The sequence below is a fragment of the Scleropages formosus genome, chromosome 4 (assembly GCF_900964775.1).
Source record: "Scleropages formosus chromosome 4, fSclFor1.1, whole genome shotgun sequence".
NCBI classification, from domain to species: Eukaryota; Metazoa; Chordata; class Actinopteri; order Osteoglossiformes; family Osteoglossidae; genus Scleropages; species Scleropages formosus.
The window spans coordinates 2293324-2316501 of record NC_041809.1 but is presented as its reverse complement, the minus strand read 5'-3'; the positions used below and the strand labels follow the sequence as shown (position 1 = coordinate 2316501).

General features: G+C 44.6%; 1 protein-coding gene across 1 annotated transcript in view; it reads left to right on the top strand.

The window, feature by feature from the left end:
• slx4ip (SLX4 interacting protein) overlaps window positions 1-22251 on the top strand; it is a 28084-nt gene extending 5833 nt beyond the window's left edge. Inside the window, exons 2-7 of the mRNA XM_018740020.2 lie at window positions 543-632; window positions 2297-2420; window positions 12964-13041; window positions 15048-15136; window positions 20922-21028; window positions 21113-22251. Of these exons, the coding sequence (XP_018595536.1) occupies window positions 543-632; window positions 2297-2420; window positions 12964-13041; window positions 15048-15136; window positions 20922-21028; window positions 21113-21845 (1221 nt within the window). The 3' untranslated portion in view covers window positions 21846-22251. The remainder of the gene's footprint in view (window positions 1-542; window positions 633-2296; window positions 2421-12963; window positions 13042-15047; window positions 15137-20921; window positions 21029-21112) is intronic.
• Window positions 22252-23178: the final 927 nt, after the last annotated feature.

Sequence of the window (23178 nt, the reverse complement as noted above, 5' to 3'; positions counted from 1 at the left end):
TGACTTGGGAGAGCTTATTCCAGCCTTTAGGCAGGGTTCCTTCCCCAAGGGGCTGTGTGTAATTATCAGTGGATCATTTGACCAGTTACGCGCTCCACTCGCAAGACCCATTGGACTCATGCTGTTGTGCTCATAACACATTAGTTCTGGAGCAATGAGAAAACGCACACACGTGCACACTCGCAGTGTGAGGCTTTTGTGTGCGCCTGCTGTCTGCACTACTTAGCATCACATGCCCTGTCCATTGACTGCACTGAGTCTCACACATGCAAAAAACTGATGGAGCTCTTAACACGCTGTCCAAAATCCATTTTGTAAAGAACTTTTTAAAATATCTTAATTTTTTCTTTCTGCTGAGGTGAATAGTTTTACTTTTTGTGGGTGGAAGGGCTGTGGGTCTTAGGCCATCCTGAGGACTGTGATTTTGGGTGTGGGGCGATGGGGGCATCTCGCTGTCAATCACTCGTGATTTTCTTTGTTGTCCCTGGGCCATGTTCCTTAAAGTAACCTATTACTCTTCTCCCCCCCCTTTTGTCTGGCAGTGTGGGAACTTTGCTGTCCTGGTGGATCTTCAGGTCCTGCCCCTGGGCTCTGCTTGGGACTTCAGTTGGTGGGCTGAGAAACACAAGGAGGTATGAACAAGGGTCTCAGGATCTAGGGGCAGGAGCCAGCCATTTCAAAAGGAGGAAAAGCTGTGCGGTGGATTCAAGGCCAATTCCAGCGATGCTTCCACATCCCCAGTTCCATTGTTGGAGGGGAAAAAAGAAAATCTTGGCCTCTCCACCCCCTAGTGCTGCAGGCACTATAGAGAACCCTGAAGGGGGTACGGGACTATCAATGTCAAAAAGTACCCGTGTGACCCCTATGTGCTTCCTGATCCGTGTTTCACAGTGGGTGCATTTTCAAAAATGTTGCCTGGGTTACATTACAGCGTAGTGTAGTGTGGCTTCATGTGGTGTAGAGCTGTGGCCTTAACCAAAATTTCATCTGTACTTGTGAAATAAAGTCTATAAATTGATTAGTTTCAAATATTATATCTAAAATTCAGTTTATGGTTTAAAAATGTATATGTACTGGAATACCTGTGACAGTCTTTTTTTGTAGCAGACTCTCAGCACTAGAAGGACCCTATTTTTAGCTTCCTGCATCATGAGTTTGTGCTTGCATATTCCTCGACCTTCTCCTCACACGCGCTGAAGTTTCCTAGCACAGTAATGCTATGAAATTTTAATGATTGTAGTGACTGAGCATACTGATGTGGTCTAACACTTCACTTTAATGGCATATTTGACATAACTTTTTTGTAGATTCATTTGCATAGCAAATGGGTATTTATCAAGAATTAGAGGAGACTGTAGCTGTGGGCTGTTGAGTCTTGAAAACAGCAGTGATTAAAGCCCAAAAACACCCAGTGTTACAGCAGCATATGACATTAACCAAGGTTTGAATACATTCTTAAAGGTAAGCCACTAATGAAAATAATTGCAATGAAATTATCTTAAGCCCAGCAACTGTTTGGAAGTAACATGAGACAGTCAACACGTTCATAGCTTGTTAATGAACCTTAAATACTGTTATTTTCAGGGTAGTAGACAACAGCCAGCAGCTGTAGGTTTTTTTTTTTTTAAAAAAAACTTTGTTCACTCCTGCCTGTCACACTTGCTCATATCATATAGCAGCACCTGAGATACATTAGCAGGTGGCAAAGTGGTTAGAGTCACCACATTTCACTTACAAGCCCTACTTCGAATCCCACTGGCTCTAGTGCCCTTAAGCAAGATACTTGCCCTGAATTGTTCCAGTAAAAATTACAATGCTGTATATATGTGTAGAGAACTGTAAATTGTTTAATATTGTAAGTCACTTTGGAGAAGAGGGTCAGCTAAATACATAAATGTAACTGTAATTTAAATGCAATTCTGGGATTTATGTATTGGTACCACCATCACTCTTATAGGTACTTATAGAATAATTACTGCATTTTCCAATCAGATTCAATATTTAATTGAAATGTGACAGTCCCGGTGTGCCGTAAAGCATCATAGTTGCCATTTTTCTGGTCAGCAAAGAAATGAACTTACCCATGATCAAAATCCTGCTTTATAATGTTCAAATTATTTATTACATGCAGGAAAAATCACATGCAATATTATTTCCTAAACCATCACTCACTTGAAGCGTGAAAGATAGTGCTGGGTTTTCCAGATCAGCTGTTCATTTAAAAAGCGAACATGTGAGCCATGAAGTTACTTAGATGGAGGTTCTGCATTAATACCTCCTTCTGTCTCTTGTCCAGGTGAGTGTCCTGGTGCAAGAGGTGGTGGAAGAGAGGGTCAGGCTCTTCCAGGGGGCAAGACACCAGAAAGGACCACAGAAGCACAGGAAAGAGCTTTGTCCTGCTAGTCCTGTGATTATCAAAGGTAAGGCTGCTCTACACACACCAGGCAAGCAGGACCATTGTGTGCTGATTTTCTTGTGTTTATGTAGTCTTATTTTACCTTTGTAGCTTTTATTATTATTTGCTTGATGTTTATAATGTACACATTTATTGTTATTTTAGCAGAGTTTCTGTTCACCTCTTAAAACAGCTTGGTATTTTTAAGAAAACAATTTTTGCTATGTACCTTACTTAAGGGTGCAAAGTAGTGCCAAGAGGGGCTGTCTTAAGGCTTGAACTTGCAACCATTTGGTCTCAGATTCATAGTTTACACAACCTACTGTCTGGTTGGTGTTGTAAATGATGTTTAGTCTTTTGGAAAGACAATTCTTTTGTGTTTCCTTTTGTACAGTATGTTTTTATGTTTTATGCATTTGTTCTGTTTTTAAATGCAATGGAAGAGGATAACGTGTGTAGGAGTTTAATAACTTAGTCTCCCCTCCATGTTTTCTTACTAACACTTCTCTTGCAAAACATAAATATCTATTAATGCTTGATTTCGACACCGATTTCTTTTCTTTTTTTTTTTTTTAACGCACGTACTAGCAGGGAGGCGTAAGCTCCCATGAATCACTCACCTGATCTTCTGAGTAGTAGAGAGAAGAGAAAGTGCAGGGCCCTACAAAGTGTGTGTCATGAATGCTTTGTTTAAGTGGCCTGGGGTTGGTCGCCACCTTTCTCTGGCTTCTAAACAGCCTCTCAGAGGGTCAGCAAAGTACTTGTTGGGTCCCTGGAGAATGCGCTGTTTTGTCAAAGCATTGTGTGCTTCTTGGGCTTAACTGCAGAACAAGGCTCGTTCTGGTGCTGACTGTGAGGCTGTATGTCTGTGTCTTTGTGATTTGATTTCCTCATGCAGTGTGTGCCTGTGTAACATCGCTACTTTTCTGCTTGGCTCAGATTTTTGTGTGTTAGTGTATATCTGTGTGTGAACTTTGCACTGGGTACGCGGGGAAATGGTGTAAGGTGTAGACGGCTGGGACCAGGTAGCCACAAAGCCAAGGTTTGGCCGAGCCGTCTGTGTCCGGGCTTTGTGTGGTGCTGGCTGGCATCCATTGGCTGCGATCAAGGCGGCCCCCCACACCCTTAGTGTGTTACCACCTCACAGAGTGATCTGCCTGTGATGAACATCGTTCTGGAGGTGAGAGAGGAGGTCACCTGGTGTACATGGTACTTAGTGACAGGTAAAAGGAGTTTACTTGCTCACGGTGTGGAATGTAGGTGTTTGCAATGAGTTTGAGATTACTGGACAGCCAGATGAGCCTTGTCCTACCACGCCCTCTATAGGCCGCAGTACTCGGCCAGGGAGGGGTTGCTCAGGACTCTGTGGCTTCTACAGTTTATTATTTGAGCCCCTCTTTGCCAGCGTTTGGCCATAAATCACAGTGTGGGGTGAGAGAGGGAGGGAGGGGGCAAACCATACAGGCTAGAGGGCACATGGAGTGTCGAGTTTTCCCCTGTCACCTGAGATGCTGTCAGCAGCGGGTGAGGTGATTTACGGTGTGTTGAGCCATATGCTGCCGCCAGGCCGCTTGGCGTGTTGAGGCCAGGGTAGTGGGGGTGTGCTCTGTTTAATCCATTCTCCAACACTGGATCGCCCAGAGTATCGCTGGGAGTCATGTTCTTACTGAGGGAACCTCCGCGCCCCTTCTCTGATCTCCCCCCACACGCACACCCACATCTGTGTCTCAGTGACATCCCCACCAGATTAGGCCCATATTAGCTTGTTTCGGCTCCCCCCCGGTCTGACGAAAGACAGACAAGGCTGTTGACTAACGTGGAATTCTGGAGGCAGGCTGGTGAGTACTAACCTGTGTTCAGGCATTCCTGTGAGCTCCTTGTGCTCAACCGAGATGTTCCACTTCCTTTGGAACACCTTAACATCCACTACACTGGTGGTGTATTAATGTGCAATTTCTCTTACCTCCAGCTATCTCATGTCTATGACCCCCCCCCCCCCTCCATTTTACAGCACAGTGGTGCCACTGGAGAAAAGTCCTCAATTTGATTGCTAGGAACTCAAATTTTCTGCAGAAGCCAAGGTGTTCTTTACAACCCTTCTCATGGCTTCAGAAGGGCAGGAACTGAGCTGTGGCACCCACGCCTCTGTGCAGACTACTTTTAGGCCCGTGCCGGTTCTTACACATGGGTATGGAAGTGTCACCAAATATCACAGAGGAATGTCAAAACTATACGCTGTATATGTAGTGTGCCGTTAACCCTATAGCTGTGCATTGTTAGGGTTACATTGGTAAAGATATGAAGCTAGCAGAACTGCTTCACAACACAGGAACAGCTCTTTTTTTTTTCTTTTTTAAAACCATCTTATATGAACGTGGTGGTGCTTGACCGTCTTCACGAGCATTATGAATATTCAAATATAAAAAGGCCTAATGAAGCTGTATAAAAGGACATTTGTGCATTTTCTGTGAATGTGTGGTGATGCTTCAGTTATAGCCATTCTTTTCAAACCTGTCATTGTCAGTTGACACCCCAGATGACTGAGATGTTTGAAAGATTACAAGCTCCCTTCTGGATGCTCTTTTAACTCTTTGGATATCATGTTCAGAGGTCACAGGTGGACTTGGTCGGGCGGTGAAATGGAAGTCTGCCAAATTTTGGGGATGTAAAACCACACTCTGCAGGACAAGTGCACTTCAGCCGTTCCAACCGCATTTGCCCTGTGGTGTCTACACAGGTGTGTCTAGCGAGGTTGTCAGAGTCAGGCCAGTGTAAATGGCAGCCAGCTCTCCATTCTTAGCTGCAGGGTCCAGTCTCCAATTTTTATCCTCTCAACACCACCCCCACCCTTATTTTTCAGACCTCGAGCTACTTGAGTATTCACGATTGGCTCGATGTGATTTGATTTATTTGTATTTTGGGAGAAGCAGAGCGTTTCCCACAGAGTTTCTTGGCTCAGCACTCAGGAGTGTGTGCTCGACCTGAGGCGGTGCTGAGGAATTGTATAGACTCTGGTGTCAACCGTGGTTTACAGAAGGGACCTAATTAAGGATGAACAGTGAAATAGCAGTATGCCACACTCTTAGTGTCCCCATGCGCCCACCAAGAGCCTTGCACATAGCATATGCACAGCAGAGCTTTAACAATAAATGGAATGAAGGCAGGGGGCGTGCGTGAGAGAGAGAGAGAGAGAGAGAGAGAGAGAGATTGGGGCATGGGTCTCAGTATGTCGAGTTGCAGCCAGGCTCCGTTTTCATTCTGGCAGCCTTGCAGCCAGCTGGGGGCTCACACGGCGTGCCAGCCGTCCCTGGGGGGCTCATGGACAGGAAGCTTGAGTGAGCTGGGGCTTCTTATTTACACATAGAGCCGTCCTTCCCCCGCAGCACCTCGCCTCGTAAACACCCCAGCATAGGCTAGGGGCCCAGGGAGCCGTGCCCATATTTGTTTTCTCTGGTGGTGTTTGTCTTTTTCTCAGAAGTGGTATTTACTGCACCCTTAACATAAGCTGCATGTATCTGGCTTCCGAAATGTAAGCTGAGTAACCCTTTAAACCAAGATTCAGTTGAAATGCTGTCTACAAGCTGGCGGAATGCACAGCCAAGTGCAAGAACAGCCTGCTCCCATCCGTCCAAATGTTGATTTTCCTTTTTCCCCAGCAGATGCAATGTAGCTTGAACCCTCACCACCCCCCAGTGGTGCTGTCTATGCAGGGGTCTGTCTAGGGGGAGAGACCTACAAGTGCACTGTGAATGTGGGCAGCATGGGTGCCAGAATGCAGTGTGAGGCAGCTCACAGAGTACCACCCTTTGGAAGCATTTTCCCAGGCTCCCAAAAGAGTGGTCACTAATAGCCGTGGGAGAGGACCCTCGAGGGACTGCTCAGCATGGTGCAGACTCCACTTGGCAGCCCTCACGCACAGGTCTTAAGCCCCGTTGGCTCCGGCTGCTGCGGAAAAAACAAGGCCCTCTGGACAGTCACGCTGTGTAGAATGTGTTTGTGAAGATCCACTCCGAAGAATGCAGAAGATGCAGAGATGAGCCAGGCTTTCCACTGACCACTTGTGTCTATGATCAGTGTGACATCCCTCGCGGCCCAAGCGCTGGAATATTTTCTGATTCAATGTAAACTTTACAGCCAAGGTTAAATTTCAAAGGCCTGGGAAATGTAGAGCGTGGAAATCGGGGTGCGGAGCTGCCCTGATATGGCTGCTCTGCAGCCTTCCCTCATTTCCTGTTCTCTCCATGCATGAGCGACGCCAGCTCAGTGTCCTGAACATTCGTGCTACAGGACTGCGGAGTTTGGACCATGCTTCTGTTCTGTACCTGCAGTGTTGCTGTGTGCTATTAGGCCAAGTCTGAGTGGTAATCGTAAGCAGACCGAGGTACACGGTAAACATGTTGACTTTGTGTTGAGGAGCTCATTGGCCTGAGAGCAGGTGTATTGTGATGTGCCCCCTCTTCACTGAAAATGATACCCCTCTGTGTTTATAACCCCTACCCTGAATTGTGAGCTGAACCCCCAGGGCATCCTGAAATCCCCTTCCCTCACAGGTGTCATAGCTCAGGTGTGTTTGTATGCGATTTCATAATGTGGCTACTCCTTAATGGACTGTTTAGGCATCCCTCACTACGTTGGTGCCACAGGAAGTAGTGTTGGTGTGGCTGCTGATTGCTTGAGGCTCTAGTGCAGCTCTGGGAGACAGAATATGTCTGAGGGGTCTGTCCACAAAAGCCCTGTAATGGATAGTTGCAGCCCTTTTGCCTTTAAGATAGTTCTTTCTCACACACACTTATTCTGCTCTTCATGAACAACATCAGCCCCTGAAGACAGAGCTACAACATCAACCGCCACTGTCACACCACACTCTTTACATGTAATTAGCACTCAAAAAAGAGAAAATAGCATAATCACCAACATATTCATGTGACTGCTTCACTCGCCACAGTCTGGTCAGGAGCATATCGTATGTTTCCATGAACCCAAGCAAACTATTTCACTTGACCAAGCACTTACTGCAGGATTTACTAAATTGTTCTGGAAGTTCCACATGTTTTCAGTTCCTTTTTTGGCAGGCAGAGGGGAGGGGGAGGCCAAGAGATGCCTGAAAAGCAAAAGCCATGTGTTTGTTTGTGTTAGTCAAGGATGACTGCACTTGTTGAAGCAAGGTGCCTCCACATGGGTGTGTACATTAGTCGCATCGTATTGGCTCGTGTGTTAATGTTCTGGGTTCTGGTACAACCCAAGCTGCTGATCCACACTGACCGTTTGCATATGGCCTGATTTGACTTGGTGTTTGTTCTCAGACAGCACCGTTTCACCATTCAGCCAGCTCTTGTACAGTCGTGAACAAAACAAGGCTTTGCTTTTCTTTCTGTTCCTGTTCTTGCGTTACATTTCTGTGATGCTGAGAAGATGCCACTTTCCAGACACTTAGTGTTCCATTCCTAACCATGTCATACATCTGTAATCAGTAGATTTAAAATTAATTTTGTTTGTAATTAGTTGTCCAGGGTTACAGCTCAGATGGAAACTCAAGGGCCTCTTTTTAAAAAAAAAAAAAAAAAAAAAAAAAAGGCAGGTACAAACACATAACTTAATATGGTCTTGCACGCAAGCAAGCTGAGAGCAAACATTTTTTATCATACAGCTCTACCTTAAATTTTCCTACAGATTTAATTTTCCCTCTCAATACAGGTTTTAAATGGTAAAACGGTCAATAACTTAATTTCTCATTTCATTTAAAAGGTACAAAATTTTTCGGAGCAGCCCTTAACTTTGTCCCCCCCTAAGCTTGGCTTGTCATAGGTACTGGCTGGTAATTAAATTTTTGGAGCAACAGCAAAGCAACAAACATTTAATTTCACAGTATGGTAGCCATGTCAGGATTTTTGTATTTCCACAGTTCCTCTATTGTCTTTGACCAGTGCCCCCCCCAGTTGCTTCACTTGTGAGACAATAGCCAGGTGTATAATATCTTTTTTTACATTTGGGAAGACTGACCTGAAAAGACTTTTTACTTTTAAACTTGGTGACTCAGTTACTACTTAGGGTCCTTTGTCTTATTGTTGGACTAAACTCTTGTTTAACTGCTGTGTGCGGATGGAATCACTGTGATGCTGTTTGCTTTGCACAGAGCTCTGTGTTTTGTGTGAAGCCTCTGGCAGAGTGCCATACCATAGTCTCCCTGGCATACAACCTGCTTTTGCAAGCATATGGAAGTCCTCCAGGTTTTCTTTTATCTACAGGCTGAGCGGTGCTTGATATACCCATCAAGCTTTCCCCACTGGACCACTGCAAAGTCTTTTCTTGCCCACCTGGTTGGGCTGCGACACCATGCTGGCACACTTTAACACAGGTTTGTTTGAATATACATGTCTCCAAGGAGGTCGCCCAAATATTAAATTGAACACTCCTGTGCAAATATTGTTTCACGTGGACATAGCAGAATGATAAGACGTCCTGAAGTTAAAGCTACAGCAAGTGTGGTGTTCTTCCAGGAAAGCCTGTTAGCTTCTTACATGTGGTCTCCCACACTCCCCCTCCCCCTGGACCTCCACCCAGCGAAGAAGAAGAAGAAAGGATGAAATGCTATTGTGGACATCAAAAGCGGTGGACAGGCAATGTTCCCAGGCACTGACAGAAAGCTTAGCCATTCGGCCCAAGGTAGGCTAAGCTGGATCCTGGGAAAGCTGGTCAACCCGCGACGTGCTTGGACCTGGTCTGGAAGTGCATTTCGGAAGAGAGCTTGGTAAACATGTGGCTGAGCGTTAACCGCATGCTGCTAGGGCATGGTGAGTTACACACCCACATAAAGATATGCTTGGGTTGGACTCCCTCTCTGTCCCTGAGAAATGCAATAGTGGAGAGGACCACATGGAATGTTTTTTTTTATTATGCTCATGGTTGGAACCCCATATGAATCACACAATCTTGGTAAAACTCCTAGTGTGGTCAGCTTTTTCCTCCTCGTCTTTGTTCTCTGAAGATCACCTTGGGAAGTGACTAATGTAACGTAACCGATGCCTTTGTTTAAAAGAAAGGCATGGAATGTGCCTGTTGGTCACACCGAAGAAAAGGGCTTCTCACCCCGGTCATCCTTTCCTTGCAAATTCCTTTGCCTTTTTTGGGGTTATTTTTGTATTTTTTTTTCTCTCTCTCTCTCTGCCATTATTTTCATGGGAAGTGATGGGAAAATGGGGCACACACCCAGTGTGGGGGTAGGAAAGAAACTCAGTAGCAATGATGATTAGGTCCATTTATACTGGGAGGACTTCCAGTAGCGGAATGTATATCTGGTGTCAGGTTATATATCATAATCATCGGTAATTGCAATAGTTGCGCTCCTCCTCCCTGAAGCAATGCACAAAAGGTTGTCTCGTCACATGGTCTTGTTTATGGTTCTGAATGCATTGTCATAACATTGTTGCACATGCTGCCAAATCCACCAACTCATCTTCTTGATGGATGAGTGCAGGGTTTCATTCACAGTGAAGGGTTTGGAAGCTCACCTCTTGAGTTTCCGCATCTCAAGCAGTGCCTTTTTTTTTTTTTTTTAAAAAATGCTGTGGCACGGTCTAGCAAGAAGAGACCAGCTTACTGCCAAGAAAGGACTGACAAAATGTGAGACATAAACATAAATGGTGCTTGGTAACAGGACTCAGGCACAGGGCCAAAGTCAACTCCAAAACTGCAAGACTTGTAAGGTTCGAACACCAGCTGATGTCTCAACTTGTGTTTTTTGCCAGTTCCCAGTCCTCTTTTCCAGACATCTTCAGTGGCCTTGTCCTGGGAATTGGCATAATCATGCCACCAGGGAGGAGACACAAATACCTCTGGACTTTAAGAAAGACGTTCTTTACGACTAATGGGCTAAATCAAAGCTTTTAAAAACACACGAGTTTGTCTGCAGTGAAATATGCTTGTTCCACAGGCTTTTCCCTTTCCTGAAATGGGTATGAAAACAAGGCACAAGCAGCTGGAATCTTTCATGTGAAAATGCCCATTGCTCTGAAATGTTAGTCCATTTTGTCAATCATTTTACAACATGGTCCAGTTCTTTCTCTTGTTGCGCTCACTGCGATGAGCACTGGTAGCTCTATGTGCCTTCCAGCATGTGCAGTGAATTTACATGGCTTTGGGTTGCCCTGGAAGGTACCTGTTGGTGGGGAAAATGAGAATTCTCAACACAATATAATTTTTTTTTTTTAACCTTGGGAGCAAGAAAAAGGGAGATGGGTGCTGTTTAAAAGCATGTATGAAAACTCTTGAAACACCTCATCTTTCTCCTACCCTGAGTAATGCTTCCTGACCCCTGTTTGGACCGCTCGATGGATGTTCCCCATCGCCTGGGTGCACCCAAATGCTGGAGCGAGGAAAAGAGGTGTCAGTGTAACTGTCAGAACCAGTCCATCAGGTCTGTCAGGACTACATAAAGAACCGTTCCCATGGTAGTTCTGCTTCTTCATGCTTCAAAAAATATTTACCATGGTAATTTAGTATCTTGGTAACAAGGCCTTCAGTTTCGTGGCTGTGGGCTGATTCTGTTATCACTCGTATCTTCATGTTGCTCATTTTCATGAGTTTTTTTTTTTTTTTTTTTTTTTTTTTTTTTTTTTTTTTTTTTAATGTAGTACATTTAAAATTGGCATGTAATTTCTGTTCTTCATCTGGTATTTAGAGCACAATAATACTTTTGAAAGAATCAAAATCCTGTCAAGAATAAATAGCTGGAAATTGAACTGTGACAAAGAGCTGGCAGACTTGTTTGGTTATTGAACCAGTAAAACGGTTAGAGGACAGGGAAGTGGTAGGGGGAGGGTGCAGGATAGGAACCATCAGGCAATGGCCAAAGGGCTTAACTGCATACCTTTTACTGCTTTGCGGTTTCAGACACCTTACTGGCATGTCATTATGTGAAGAATCTGAGTGATCTTCTTTTTTTTAAAAAATTTACAATAAGCCTGCTGTTTACTTTGTACTAAAAATGATTTCAGCTCACATGGGAAAATGTAGCAGCTGTGATTTGCATGCAGTCTTTTGAAGAGAGTGGCTGTCGTCAGGGAGGGGGGACTGCATTGTCAAATAGACAATTCACAGTGCTGTCAGCAGCAATGTTGTTTTAATATTGAGAAATGTAAATCTTTGCTTTCCTCCCAAAAGCTTGAAAGGATTTTTGAACGTTCACCATCATAAGCATACTATAAATGTTAACCATTTCAACTGAGGTGCGAGTTCCAGTGGTAAGAAGAGATGTAATGATTTCCTGGCAACTAGAAACCTTTAAACAAATTAAACATTGGTTTCCCATGCTGACATCGTCAGTCAGGTTCCTAGCATTCCTCCAGTGCTGTGGATCAGGGTCCAGGTGTTTCTCCTGCATGAATAAATAGGAAGTGGTGGTGAAGGATGTGCGCTTAATGGGTAAATGAGATACAGGCCCATGCCTCTGCCTTGTCAGAGGGGAGCATGCTTGATGACAACCAACATGGCACAGGCACTGTCAGTCTATATTTTTTTTTTTTTTTTTTTTTTTTTTTTTTTTTTTTTTTTTTTATTGAGCATTTGCAAGAAGGATTGAAAAGCTATGAAATGAAGAAAGATGTATAACCCAATGCATTGGTTCCCTCATTCTGCTTCTGGCAGAATGATTAAGCAGAAAATGCAAGTTTGTCATCAGATGAAGGGAGGAGGATATGTGAGTGTGATACAATGTGACATCACTCTTCTGTGGTCACAGGACTCTGAGTCTGTTTAGTTGGGGATTCTGTGCTCAACCAGCTGCTCCTGTTACTTCTCTTGAATTATTGGTTTTCATCACTGACGGTTCAGTCTTTCGTTGAGTCAAAGCCATTAAATGTAAATGAGCTCTTCCTGCTCCTGTAGGAAAGATGACCAGTATGTCACGATTGATGGAATAGCGTGACACCATCTGCTGGTGTTCTCTTGCTGCAGGTAGAACAAGACCTGTTTGCAGATTGTGCTGGCGGCTGCCAGGCTCTTTGACCAGCTGGGCGGAGTGTTGGTACCGTGCCATTTTCGCACAGGAGTTCTGTCACCAGTTCAAAATGGATCAGCATTTTTACAGGATTTGAAAGACTTGGGAAACCCTGAGCGTAGTGAGAGCAGACAGAATCACCAGTGCACCTAAAATTTGACATTTTGTGCAGTTGAAACTGCACGATAACGCCATCTCAGCTGGCTGCTGCATAACAGGATGCCGACACCTAATCCACTCATTAGCATTTTAATTTCCTATTTTTCCTTTTCCTCCTCTGCACATGGTTGATATTGAGCAAAACTGAGCTGATGATTGTCTTATGGAAATCACTGTTAGCTGCACTTTCTTTGGACAGTGGCGTAACTATATGAAAAGCGTGTGCTTGTCTCTCTGACCATCCTCCGGGGTTAACTCTGCATGCTGTGTGTGTGTGTGTGTGTGTGTGTTCCTGTTTTTCACCATGAGGGCAGAAGAGTCCACCTTGCTGTTTGTCTCAATCCCTTACCCCCCTGCCTTCCGCCCCCCCCCCCCCCCCTCCTATGGCCCATTATCTCTGTGTTTGGTTTGGCAGGGGAGCAGCTTCATCTGGCAGCTTACTTCCTGAAGCGGCACGTCAACCTGAGGTGCATTACGAGGCGGCAACACGGCGGTATGTGGCTGCATTGCTCAGTGGGATGAGGAAAGTGGTCACATGTTCTCATCTATCAGACTCTCCCATCTGTATGTCATGTTGCTTGTGGAGCCCCACTGGATCTCTCTGGGGGCACACAATTCTACAGATGCTCTCAAAGCAGGTGTTTTCGAAAGCTTGCTGTGTTTTTAAACAAAAACTGAACAGGGCAGAGCAGCATATCGTTAAAACGCCTGTCTCCTGTCCCCGAGTGCTTCGAGATGGACTGCAGGCTTTGTGATACAGCCGTTGATCCCAGAAATTGTGAGAAATGTCCCAGCTTCATATTTCCATATGTCTGCACTCTATGGTCCCTGAGAATGAGCCTGGATCATACTGAGCTCCGAGAACCTTATTCTTCTTCACCCATTCAGGCTGCGACTTCCAAGGCAGTGTTTCAATTTTTACACAGTTTTTATGCAGTTTTGCAGCTGTACAACTGAGTGAAAGTTAGGCATCTATGTCAGTTTAAACCTCACTGATGCCATGATGGTGCTACACTTAGCTAATTGTTGAGCCCTGGTTAAACCCTTTAACAGTAGAACCTCTAGCTACTTCATGGACACATTTCCAATAATACAGGATTTTCTGCTAAGTTGAAAAACCTTTGAAAAATGTTGTGCTGCAAGTCCAGTTGATATTTTAGCCTGAATTACACTCTGTTCTTAATACTAATTCAGCTGAGAAAGTAAAGTTTCTCTGGGTTTACCATGTAACTTATGTCCATAATTTGCATATTAAACAGCTTCAAAAATAATGCAAGTACAGTATGTATGGTGATTATTTTCATTTGAAGTCAGGTTCAGCAATGTTCAGTATGCTGTTTATGGGGGGGGGGGGGGGTAGCACAATTTGTGCCAAGTTTTTTGAAAAGTTGCCAAAAATTAGTCTATTGTGGCCAGTCAGATTTCAGCATGTGCAAATATGCATAAAATCTTTTTAAAAACTTTATTTTTACAGTTCACCTTGATTACTCTGAAATATTATACAAACATATGGTTGTATTCTACACACATACATTTAAACTTTGTGCTGCTAAGTCAGTAAGAGGTGTTAGATGCAGTGCTGGATTTTATATTTTTAGTTATATAAAAAAAAAAAAAATCACTCACTGCACCGGGATGAAACTTTAGGCATGTCTTCATTGGGTTCTTTGTCAAACTTTTCCAAAGGAAACCTTAAGCTGTGTTGCTGGTCGAGGAGATCTCATTGTTTCTGACTGACTGACAGTGATATAGAATATACTGTGGCCCAAAGAACATTCTGTAAGGTCCATTCCTCAGCGAAGCAATATATGGTGTGTGACGCTGTTGTTTTACCCACCCTTGCATCCACACTAGTGGCTATAGTGACCTTTATTTACATAATTCTGTCTTTCACAAGTTTGGTGTAGACCCAGATGTTTTTAAAAAGTGTGTCCCTCCTTTTTTAAAAATAACTGTTTAACAAGATTCAATAAAACAACCTAGAGAATCAGCAGCTGAGCATTGTTCTAAGAGCTGCCTTGTTAAGGGTAGAAAAAAGCTCACTGTAAGAGTTTGTTTGCTGTGCATGTCATCAAGGGACATTTTCTGGAACTGCTGTTATATTAAATCGTCATACGTTTGAAATTGTGGTTTGTTTTGTTTTGTTTGCGTCCTGTTGAGTGCCTTATATATTGCAGTAGGCCATGTACCCGTGGTGCCGCTTTACATGAATGAAACATGCCCATTTGCGGCCATTGCCCAAAACCACCTGCTCCCACTAGCTGACAAGCAGACTGCTGTAGTCTGCTTTGTAAAGGTACTTACCCTGAACTGATAGAATAAAAACTACCAGGCTGAATAAATGAGAAATAATTGTGAGAAACTCGGTGTACAAACCTCACATTGTAAGTCACTGTGGCGAAAAGTATTACATAAAAGGAAAAATGTAAAGTGATGTGTGCAAGTGTCTGATGGAATACTGATTTGACTAATATTTGTCTTTGTTGCACTCCCACCTAGAGCTGCGTGTATTTCCAGAACGCTTAGTGGTGCGTGCGAGTTTTCCAGAAGATGAAGAGGAGTTGAGCAGAAAGGAGAACCTGGCTGAAGTGAGTGGTGTTTGCAATTCCTAATTCAGTCTGTGTGTTAACGCTCTGTGGTCAAATTATAACTCATTCTTAGCCCACATGATTTTGAGACACCTGTGTAACCTGTGAAACTTGCTAGCAGGATCTGTCCAGGAAGAATAGGTATGTATACATGTAGGTGAGTTCCCTCCCAATCTTGCACATGCATTCATAATCAATAACTGCTTATCCAGTGCAGAGTCATAATGGTCCAGAGTCTATCCGAAAAGCACAGGGTGTGATGCAGGGTACACTCTGGATGGGAGGCCAGTCCATCACTGGACAATCTCACACACACACACACACACACACACACACACACCTGTCATTCACTCCCACCAATACACACTTACGGCAATTTATCTGAAACAAATGTCTTTGGACTTTCGAAGAAATCCAGAGAACATAGAGGCAACCCACGTAAATGTGGGGAGCAGATGCAAATTCCACACAGACTGAACTGGATTTAGTCTCAAAGCCCAAGATCTGAGACACCAGGCACTACAAGCTGCGGTACCATGCCACCCTTCCCTTATGTATATCCACAATATTTTTTTTTTTTAATTTTTGCTGTCAGTATGGTAGCTATACTGCTTGAACTGGAAAAACAAGTAAAGCAGTTTTGAGAGCCCAGTAATTAAAGAAGTGAATTCAATTTAAAAAAATACTCATTATGGCTTCTCATACGGTGTGATAATTATTGTGACTAGAACATTGCATTTAAAGTTGTTTGAACCTGTTTTACTCATTACTTTGCTGCGAATATAAAACCTGAGTCAGGGTTCTGAGATGTTTATGGATGCGAGTGGAGCTATAGCCACTGTATGTGAGATGCTCGCAGCAGAAGGTGCTGAAGTGTGCTATGTGATCGAGGGAGGTCAGATGCAAAGCCAGTTTCCCGTGAACCTGTGCATGACTTGAGCCTGCTTTTGGTGGAGGGCTTTGAATGCAGGTAACATGGGCTGCAGCATGCTGGGAAATCACACGCCAGATGGCACCTGAGCTTATTTGTGTGTGAATATGTGAGAGAGACACTTGATTTGGGTCCCAGAAAAGGTACCACTGGGTCAGTCTGGTCCCACAGACTCCCAGTGTGCACTCAAAGTCCCGATGGTGTGCTGATCCGGAGCACTGGCGTCACACTCGCGGGCCGTACTCGTGTCCTCGCAATAGCCTGGCTGAACCCGCCTGCACTCCAGATGAGGGAGAGAAGACTTCTTGTCTTGGAACAGACATCAAGGACATCTAGTCCGACAATCCCATGATCAGTGCTAGTTCTTCTCGCTGCAAGGCGCTCTCTTTTGTTTCCTTTGACGTTTTTTCCCTTCCCTCTTTGGCCGTCAATGAAAGCAAGAATTGTAATATTTTTAGCACACTGTAGTCGTCAGTGAAAAGTTCAGATTGTGTAACTTGTCGTCCAGCCGGAGCCCATAGCTTTCTCCTAACTTCTCCTTTTCTCAGGATGTGGTTTCCATCTCTTATATGAGTGGAGGGGCAGGGTGGGGGGGGCTGCGGTGAGGCTCCCTCCAGCACTCCCTTGCTAGTGGTTTGGTGTGGAAGGAGACCAGACAAGCATGCTGGGGTGCCTCACATGACAAAACAATTACTTGTTTACCTCGTTCATTTTGTTCTAATTTGTCAGAGGGTTTTTAATCTCGTTAGAAGAGCCGAAATGGAAACAAGGAGCGCGGTAGAGCGGAACGCCTCCCGGTTTGATGCCAAGCCGTGTCGCTGTAATATGAATAATAGGTCATAGGCACTTTTGCCCTCCGTTGGCAAGGCTGGATGAGGCATCTCTAGGGGTGTAATGGGCTTGATTTAATCACAAAGAGGCTGCATTGCGCCTCACGGTGTCAGTCGGAACTGGGTTTTTGTTTTACTGAAGGTCAAAAGCCGGGCTCCTGAGAGGATGACGTGGCATTATTGCCAGTAAACACTTTGTCGCACTTCCAGTTCTTTATTTTGCTATTTTGTCTTTCATGTAACAGGCAGACGAGTTAGTCACGCCCTAAACGGTGGCCCATGGAAGGGGAATTTTGCAAGATGCGTTCACTCTGTAGTGGAAACGAATCTACTGGGAAACTAGCAGTCAGTAAATCATCATGAAAATAACAGCTAATGTGTCCAAATCCAGTGAAAGGAACTTTAACTCTAATATCTTGCTGAATTTGAATTGCCCCACAGAAAAGCAATGGAGGGAGGGAGACCCTGTCTGCGTTCCCATGCTCTGTCCTGTCTGGGTGAGTGGGTTTGCGTACTGTTGCATGGCACGGCACCGACTCAAATGTGCATGGATCAGCGTTCCTGGCCGTACAGCGGAGGTGGGCCCTGGTGGCATGGGGTTTGTGGCCTGTGGTCACCCCTGCTCCGAGAGAATTGGGGGGTAGGGCTCGTGTGGGATCAGGCAGGACGGAGGGCTTGGCTTAGGCTGCTTGTACAGGGCAAGAGAAACAAAAGATGGCCCTCTTACTGACACGCTTTTTATTTTTCTGTGAGCTGCTCTTCCCTGGCACCCAGCCTGGGTACTTTTACAGTGGTTCATGTCGAGTTCCCTTATCCTTCTCTCTCATTACACTTACGGTATTTCCTTGTGCCAGTTACCCTCCGCTCTCGTCACAAATGGTGAGATGATGGTGAGAAATGGTGAATTGGATGCTCTTCCTCAAATGTTTCCAAACCTTGGAGTCGTTAGATGAGGCACCAGCATGGGCACCTGTTGCCCTATTACCTGCGACACTGTGAGCTAGTACAAACATGACATGTTTATTCTATGGATTCAAGGGTGTTTCAGGTGAGAAAGATGTTTTTAAGTTGTGCATGCTATGGTATTTATGTAGCCACACCAGCAGCAGCATTCAATGAAGATCCCAAAAATGGGATTACGAACCATCTGGACTGCTGTGAATCAATGACAATCAACAGTGTTAATATTTTAACTAATTTGGTAATCATCTACTTGGATTGAGGTGTTGAATTGTGTGTGTTTTTTTTTTTTTTTTAATCTCTTTCATAAACTTAGTTTTGTTGGGACACAAAAAGACATCTGGGGGTGTGAACATTTCTCCATATGAAGGGAACAGGAATATAAAGTTGACATTTTGCTTTAACTGGCTGCTTCTTTCTTAGGTCAGGTGTTTATGATTTACAATTACATTTTTTATTTGGCATACAATTATTTTCTTCTAAAATAACTCTGAGTAAACAAAAGTGCATCAACAATGAAGAGTTTTAGACACACACAAGATTATCAAAGCACAGCTTGTATGTCTGACTGCCATGTTGCTGCTTCACATCCCTCCAGTAGCTCCTATAGAAGTGATATTCAAATAGTAAATACACAGGTTTTAGATTTTGCATATAGGTACATAAATGCTTTGTGATTGTTCATATTGTAGATGCACTTTCTCATGGTGGAGACAGAACTTGGACTCGTGGGTGTGAGCAATGCAACTGAAAGCAGTCCAGCCCTGTCACTGGTTTTGTTCCTGACCTCACTGATGCTCCTTGTGCACAAGAGTGTCGGCCATTCTTAGCAGACAGCTCTGTGTGCGTTGAGGCCACTCTTTTATAGCCCATTTTGTGTACTCTATTCCTGCTCTGTGTTGACTTCTCTTTTAAACAAGTTCGTGAAGTGCATTTACATTTATGCAATTGGCAGACACTTTCCTCCAAAGCGACATACATCTCAAAGTAAACGGTATACCCCACAACGGAGGGTTTATTCATACACGTGATTATTGAAGTGTAGCTTGATTGTTAGATACCACTGTTGTTCCAATACACATATTCCAGTGGTTACCTCAAGTGACATATGAATAGGAAAATGGGTAGATAAAAAGTAGCCTGCAGCAAATAACTAAATTAGAAAGGTTTCAGGAGCTCGGGAGGGAAATGGGTCTGAAAGAAAGGAGATTCGAGACCCTTCTCAAATGTGGAAATAGCCAGATAACACCCATAACCACTTTTAAATGAATGATGAGAAGCGTAAAGAGCGATTATAATTGTCAGGCCATATGGAGAAAATGTGAATAGAGCATTGGTTTCGGCAGCAGGCTCCCTGAGACTCCCTCAGTCCTTTGAGTAGGTTTTTGGCTCTTACTTATGACCTGTTGTGGACTATTTTTGCAGCTTTGGAGAGTTTAGATCACCAGTTCCCACAGCTCTGAGCCTGAGTCATATTCTTCATGTTAATTGTTTAGTTTTCAAAATAAACTGTCGTTCTCTTAGGGTGTGGTGCTGAGGGAAGGAATTACTGTACCTCACAGCCCTTCATGATGTTGTTTTTAAACTTTGGAGCTGGTTTGTTTTGAGCAGTCCCTCAAATGCGGTCATCACAAGCCCTTAACCGTACCCCACAGGGTCAGTTTCCCAACAGCAGACAGCCCCACTGGTGCGCGCACGCATGCACGCACGCACGCACGCACGCACACACACACACACACACACAAGGGTGAACTCAGGGACGGCGCCCCCTTCTGCTGGGCTTTCCAGCAGCGGCGCCCGTTTCACATTCCAGTGTTTGTGGGCACACGCCTCACTGTTCTGCGGCCAGGAGGTGTGTTTTTGTGGCTTTATGCTGCTTTTCTGTTTCTTCCCATATTTCCGCAAGCCGCTGGGCTGCCTCTGGGCCTTTAACTGCTTACTCTTCCTTTGACTGGAGCTACTGAGCACATTTCTGCTTGAATTGTATAAATCTCTCTATGCACTTTAACTTCATGTCCTCACTCCTTTTCAAAATTGGAACAAAGCCCTTTAAAAATTAAGATTACATGACTTGGCTCTGATGTATTTGCCCTTTGTTTCGATAGGAGTGAGAGAGAGGGGGAAGGAGATCATAAAATCATGTCTGCAGCCACCTGTTTTTGTGAACAGACTCTGGGAACTGGGAACGAAAACCAAAAAGCAAAACAAGACAAAAAAAGCTCAGTGATTTTTGGAACGATCTGCAGTTGCTGGGTCCAGAGCCTTTGTATTTAGTGAGCCTGTTTAATAAGACAAGCAATTGCCTGGAATGTTCTGTGTTCCTCAAAGCTTTTTATCCACTATCGACAAAACCAAAATGAAGGCATTAATATCAGTGCTGTTCCCCACTTCACTCTGCCACACTGATGTCATGTTACCGTGTCACTGCACTGGGATTCTGGGGTAGTTCGGAAGCTCCTCGGACCTTTGTTGTCACTCCGTCCTCCTCCACTCAACATTTCGCTTTTTTCTTTCTCGTTCCCTGTACGTCTGCCTGAGTTTGGTTGAGCTGCTTTCCTGTGTTGGTGTTTCATATGGCTAAGAGCTCATTTTACCCTTTTAATTACTGTTCTCTATTAACTTACCCTATTAAAATGCCACTGTTGGAAAGCGAATCTCCTTTTAGTTTTTCTCTAAATATTTGGTTTTCATATGGTTCTCAGCAGTTTAAATTTCATTACCTTTACCCTTTTAAAGTGTAATAAACTTACAATTATTAGACATATTTAAAAAATTTGTTTACATTTTGTCAATCACCATTGTAATGTGATTGTTTGGCAGTATGCAAAGAAATGCTTGCATGGGAAGCACTGACTCCAGATCAAGGGGGACACTTTTTCGTTTAAGAAACAAATGCCCTTATGCTGAATGCCTATAATGCAATATGTCCAAAGAGTGTGTAATACTTTTTCTGTGGTGTTATATTTGTATAGTCTGGCAACAACCTTGTTTTTGAGCTAAAGGTTTCCAAAGGAAACTAAGGGTAATAACTTTTGCTTACATAATTGCTGTTTTTCTTTTCAAGGTGGTGGAGAGTAGACAAAGCAAGTCAAAGTATTTCGCCTGGTCATGTGAGGGTGGAGAGCCATTAAACAGCTCGACAGTAACGAAGAGGAACACCCTTCAGAAGATGTGAGTATGGTAATTCTGCGCCGGGAGAAACGATGACAGCTTCCACTCGGCATCCCGTCATTAAAGCTGTCCATCACTCAACAGTGTCAAGCAGGCGCATGCCCAGCACCGCAGCAAGGCCCCTGGATGCGAAGACCCGTGGGGAAAGCCAGCCCACAGTACTCCCACGCTAAAGGGGACTGGGTTCGAGGAACAGGACAAGCAGTTGCTCCCTTTGGGAGTGGCGGAGCCCAGGGTTCAGATGCCGGGTACAGGGGGAATGAGTGGAGCTCAGCGCGAGGCCTCGCTTTCTCTGCCGGAGCCTGGAGGCACAGGCGCAGTTTGCGGGGCCCTCGGACCTGCCCCCCCTTCACCCCCGAGTGAGTCAGCACCGCCGCTAGCAAGGCTCGGCCAGGGAAAGGGCAAGAGGGGAAGGAGCAGCTCTCAGGAAGACAGGATGGGTGCCAAGAGAGTGTGCCCTGGACGGTGTCCAGCCTCTCCTAGTGAGGTAATAATGAAAACAGACTTTGCAGAGTCCCTCACACAGGCATCCGCAGCCCAGCCTCCGCTGGCACCCGAGCTGCACTTTGCAGCAGGAGCGGCCCAAACCAAGCTGGAAGGGGAGCTGCTTACTAGGGGAAAATCGGGCCCGAAAGCCCCCCCGGCAAACAGCAACACAGAGCAGGCAGACCAGACAGAGTTGGATGCAGGCGTGAAAGAGCTGTCTGTGAGGCCTGCAACCCCCTGTTCATCTGTTCGCTCTAGAGCCTCAGACCGAAAGGAAGGGGAGGAGAATGTGCTCAGAAAGTCAAGATTAAGACGAGTGAAGAAGGCCTGAGGGCAGGGGGCGCTGGTGGGGACACAGGCAGTCGGTAATGCACACATTTGCATCAAGGCAGTCGCCTTTGTAAGGCATACTTTGATTAAATGTTTGAATAATTTGTTGTGCATGTTCTTGAAAAGGCCCTTTGTCCCCAGAGGGCATTTTGTTGGACTTTAAAAAATGTGAGAGTCAGGGAACACAGGATAAGAACATTTTTATCATGAGCGTTTCACCCCTGTAAGATTTCAGGAATTGCTCTGATGGGCTGGAGCTCAGGGTCTTCCTGACCTTTGGCTCTAAGATGTCTTTATCTGGATTGCTGAGGTTTCTCCCCCCACTCCTCCTACTGTGGGAACGGTATGGGGATCTTCTGACTTCTCAAGAATCCTCTCTGAGCATCTTTGCTGTGGCTCTGAGTTCAATTTCTAACCACTAGACTACAGTTGCCATGGAGATTTGAAAATAATACTAAAGACTAGGTGGGACAGGATCAGACCTATTCAGAAGAAGAGCACATAGGACCTCCATGTTTAATTTAATGCATGTGGTTTGAATGGGTATCCGCTGATACCCGGCACCCTGAATGGAAGAAATTGGGGAGTTCTGGTTTTGGGCTGCTGCGAGTAGTGTCATGTCCACTTTGTCCAGTGCCAAGGATCAGGTCCATTCCACATTGAGCAGACCACCCACAGAAGGCTCCATTGCGCCACTAGGAGCTCATCCATAACCCGTCTGCACCGGGGCTTCGAAAGCACTGCATGTGGCACATGACACACTCCATTTGTTATTTCTTCTACAGAAAAAAAAATACTTTATGGTTTTAATAAAGATTTTTTATGTTGCTCTGAGTCTGTGTTTTATGGAGAAGGAAGTATCATGAAGGGGATCTGAGGGTGAAGAACTTCAGCTTTCTAACTAGTTACATCTGTCAGCCTCTGTGACTTGATGGTGGCACTGCTTACTTTGCATGTCAATACCCCAGCGAGGTAAGCATTTAAAGGTCTGCAATGATCTAGGGTAAGTTATTTACCCCACACCTCACAGCCATAGATTAATACTTACATGGTGACATTTAATCAAAGATGCAAACCGGGTGGTGGATGTTGAACTGGATCAGTCTCTCCACATATCATCCAACCTAACTTCTCAAATGGATCTACTGTTGCCTGACTGAGACTACATGCATATTTCAAAGAGCTGCAGTTTCATTGTTGTTGTTCCATCCCCACAGCAGACCTGAACCCATGTAAGCAGTTAGTGGTCTGACCAAAAATGTCAGCTGGAAACCAGAGTGTTCTGGGCACAAATCTATAAATGAAATTCCAGAGACCAATCCCTCATTATTTAT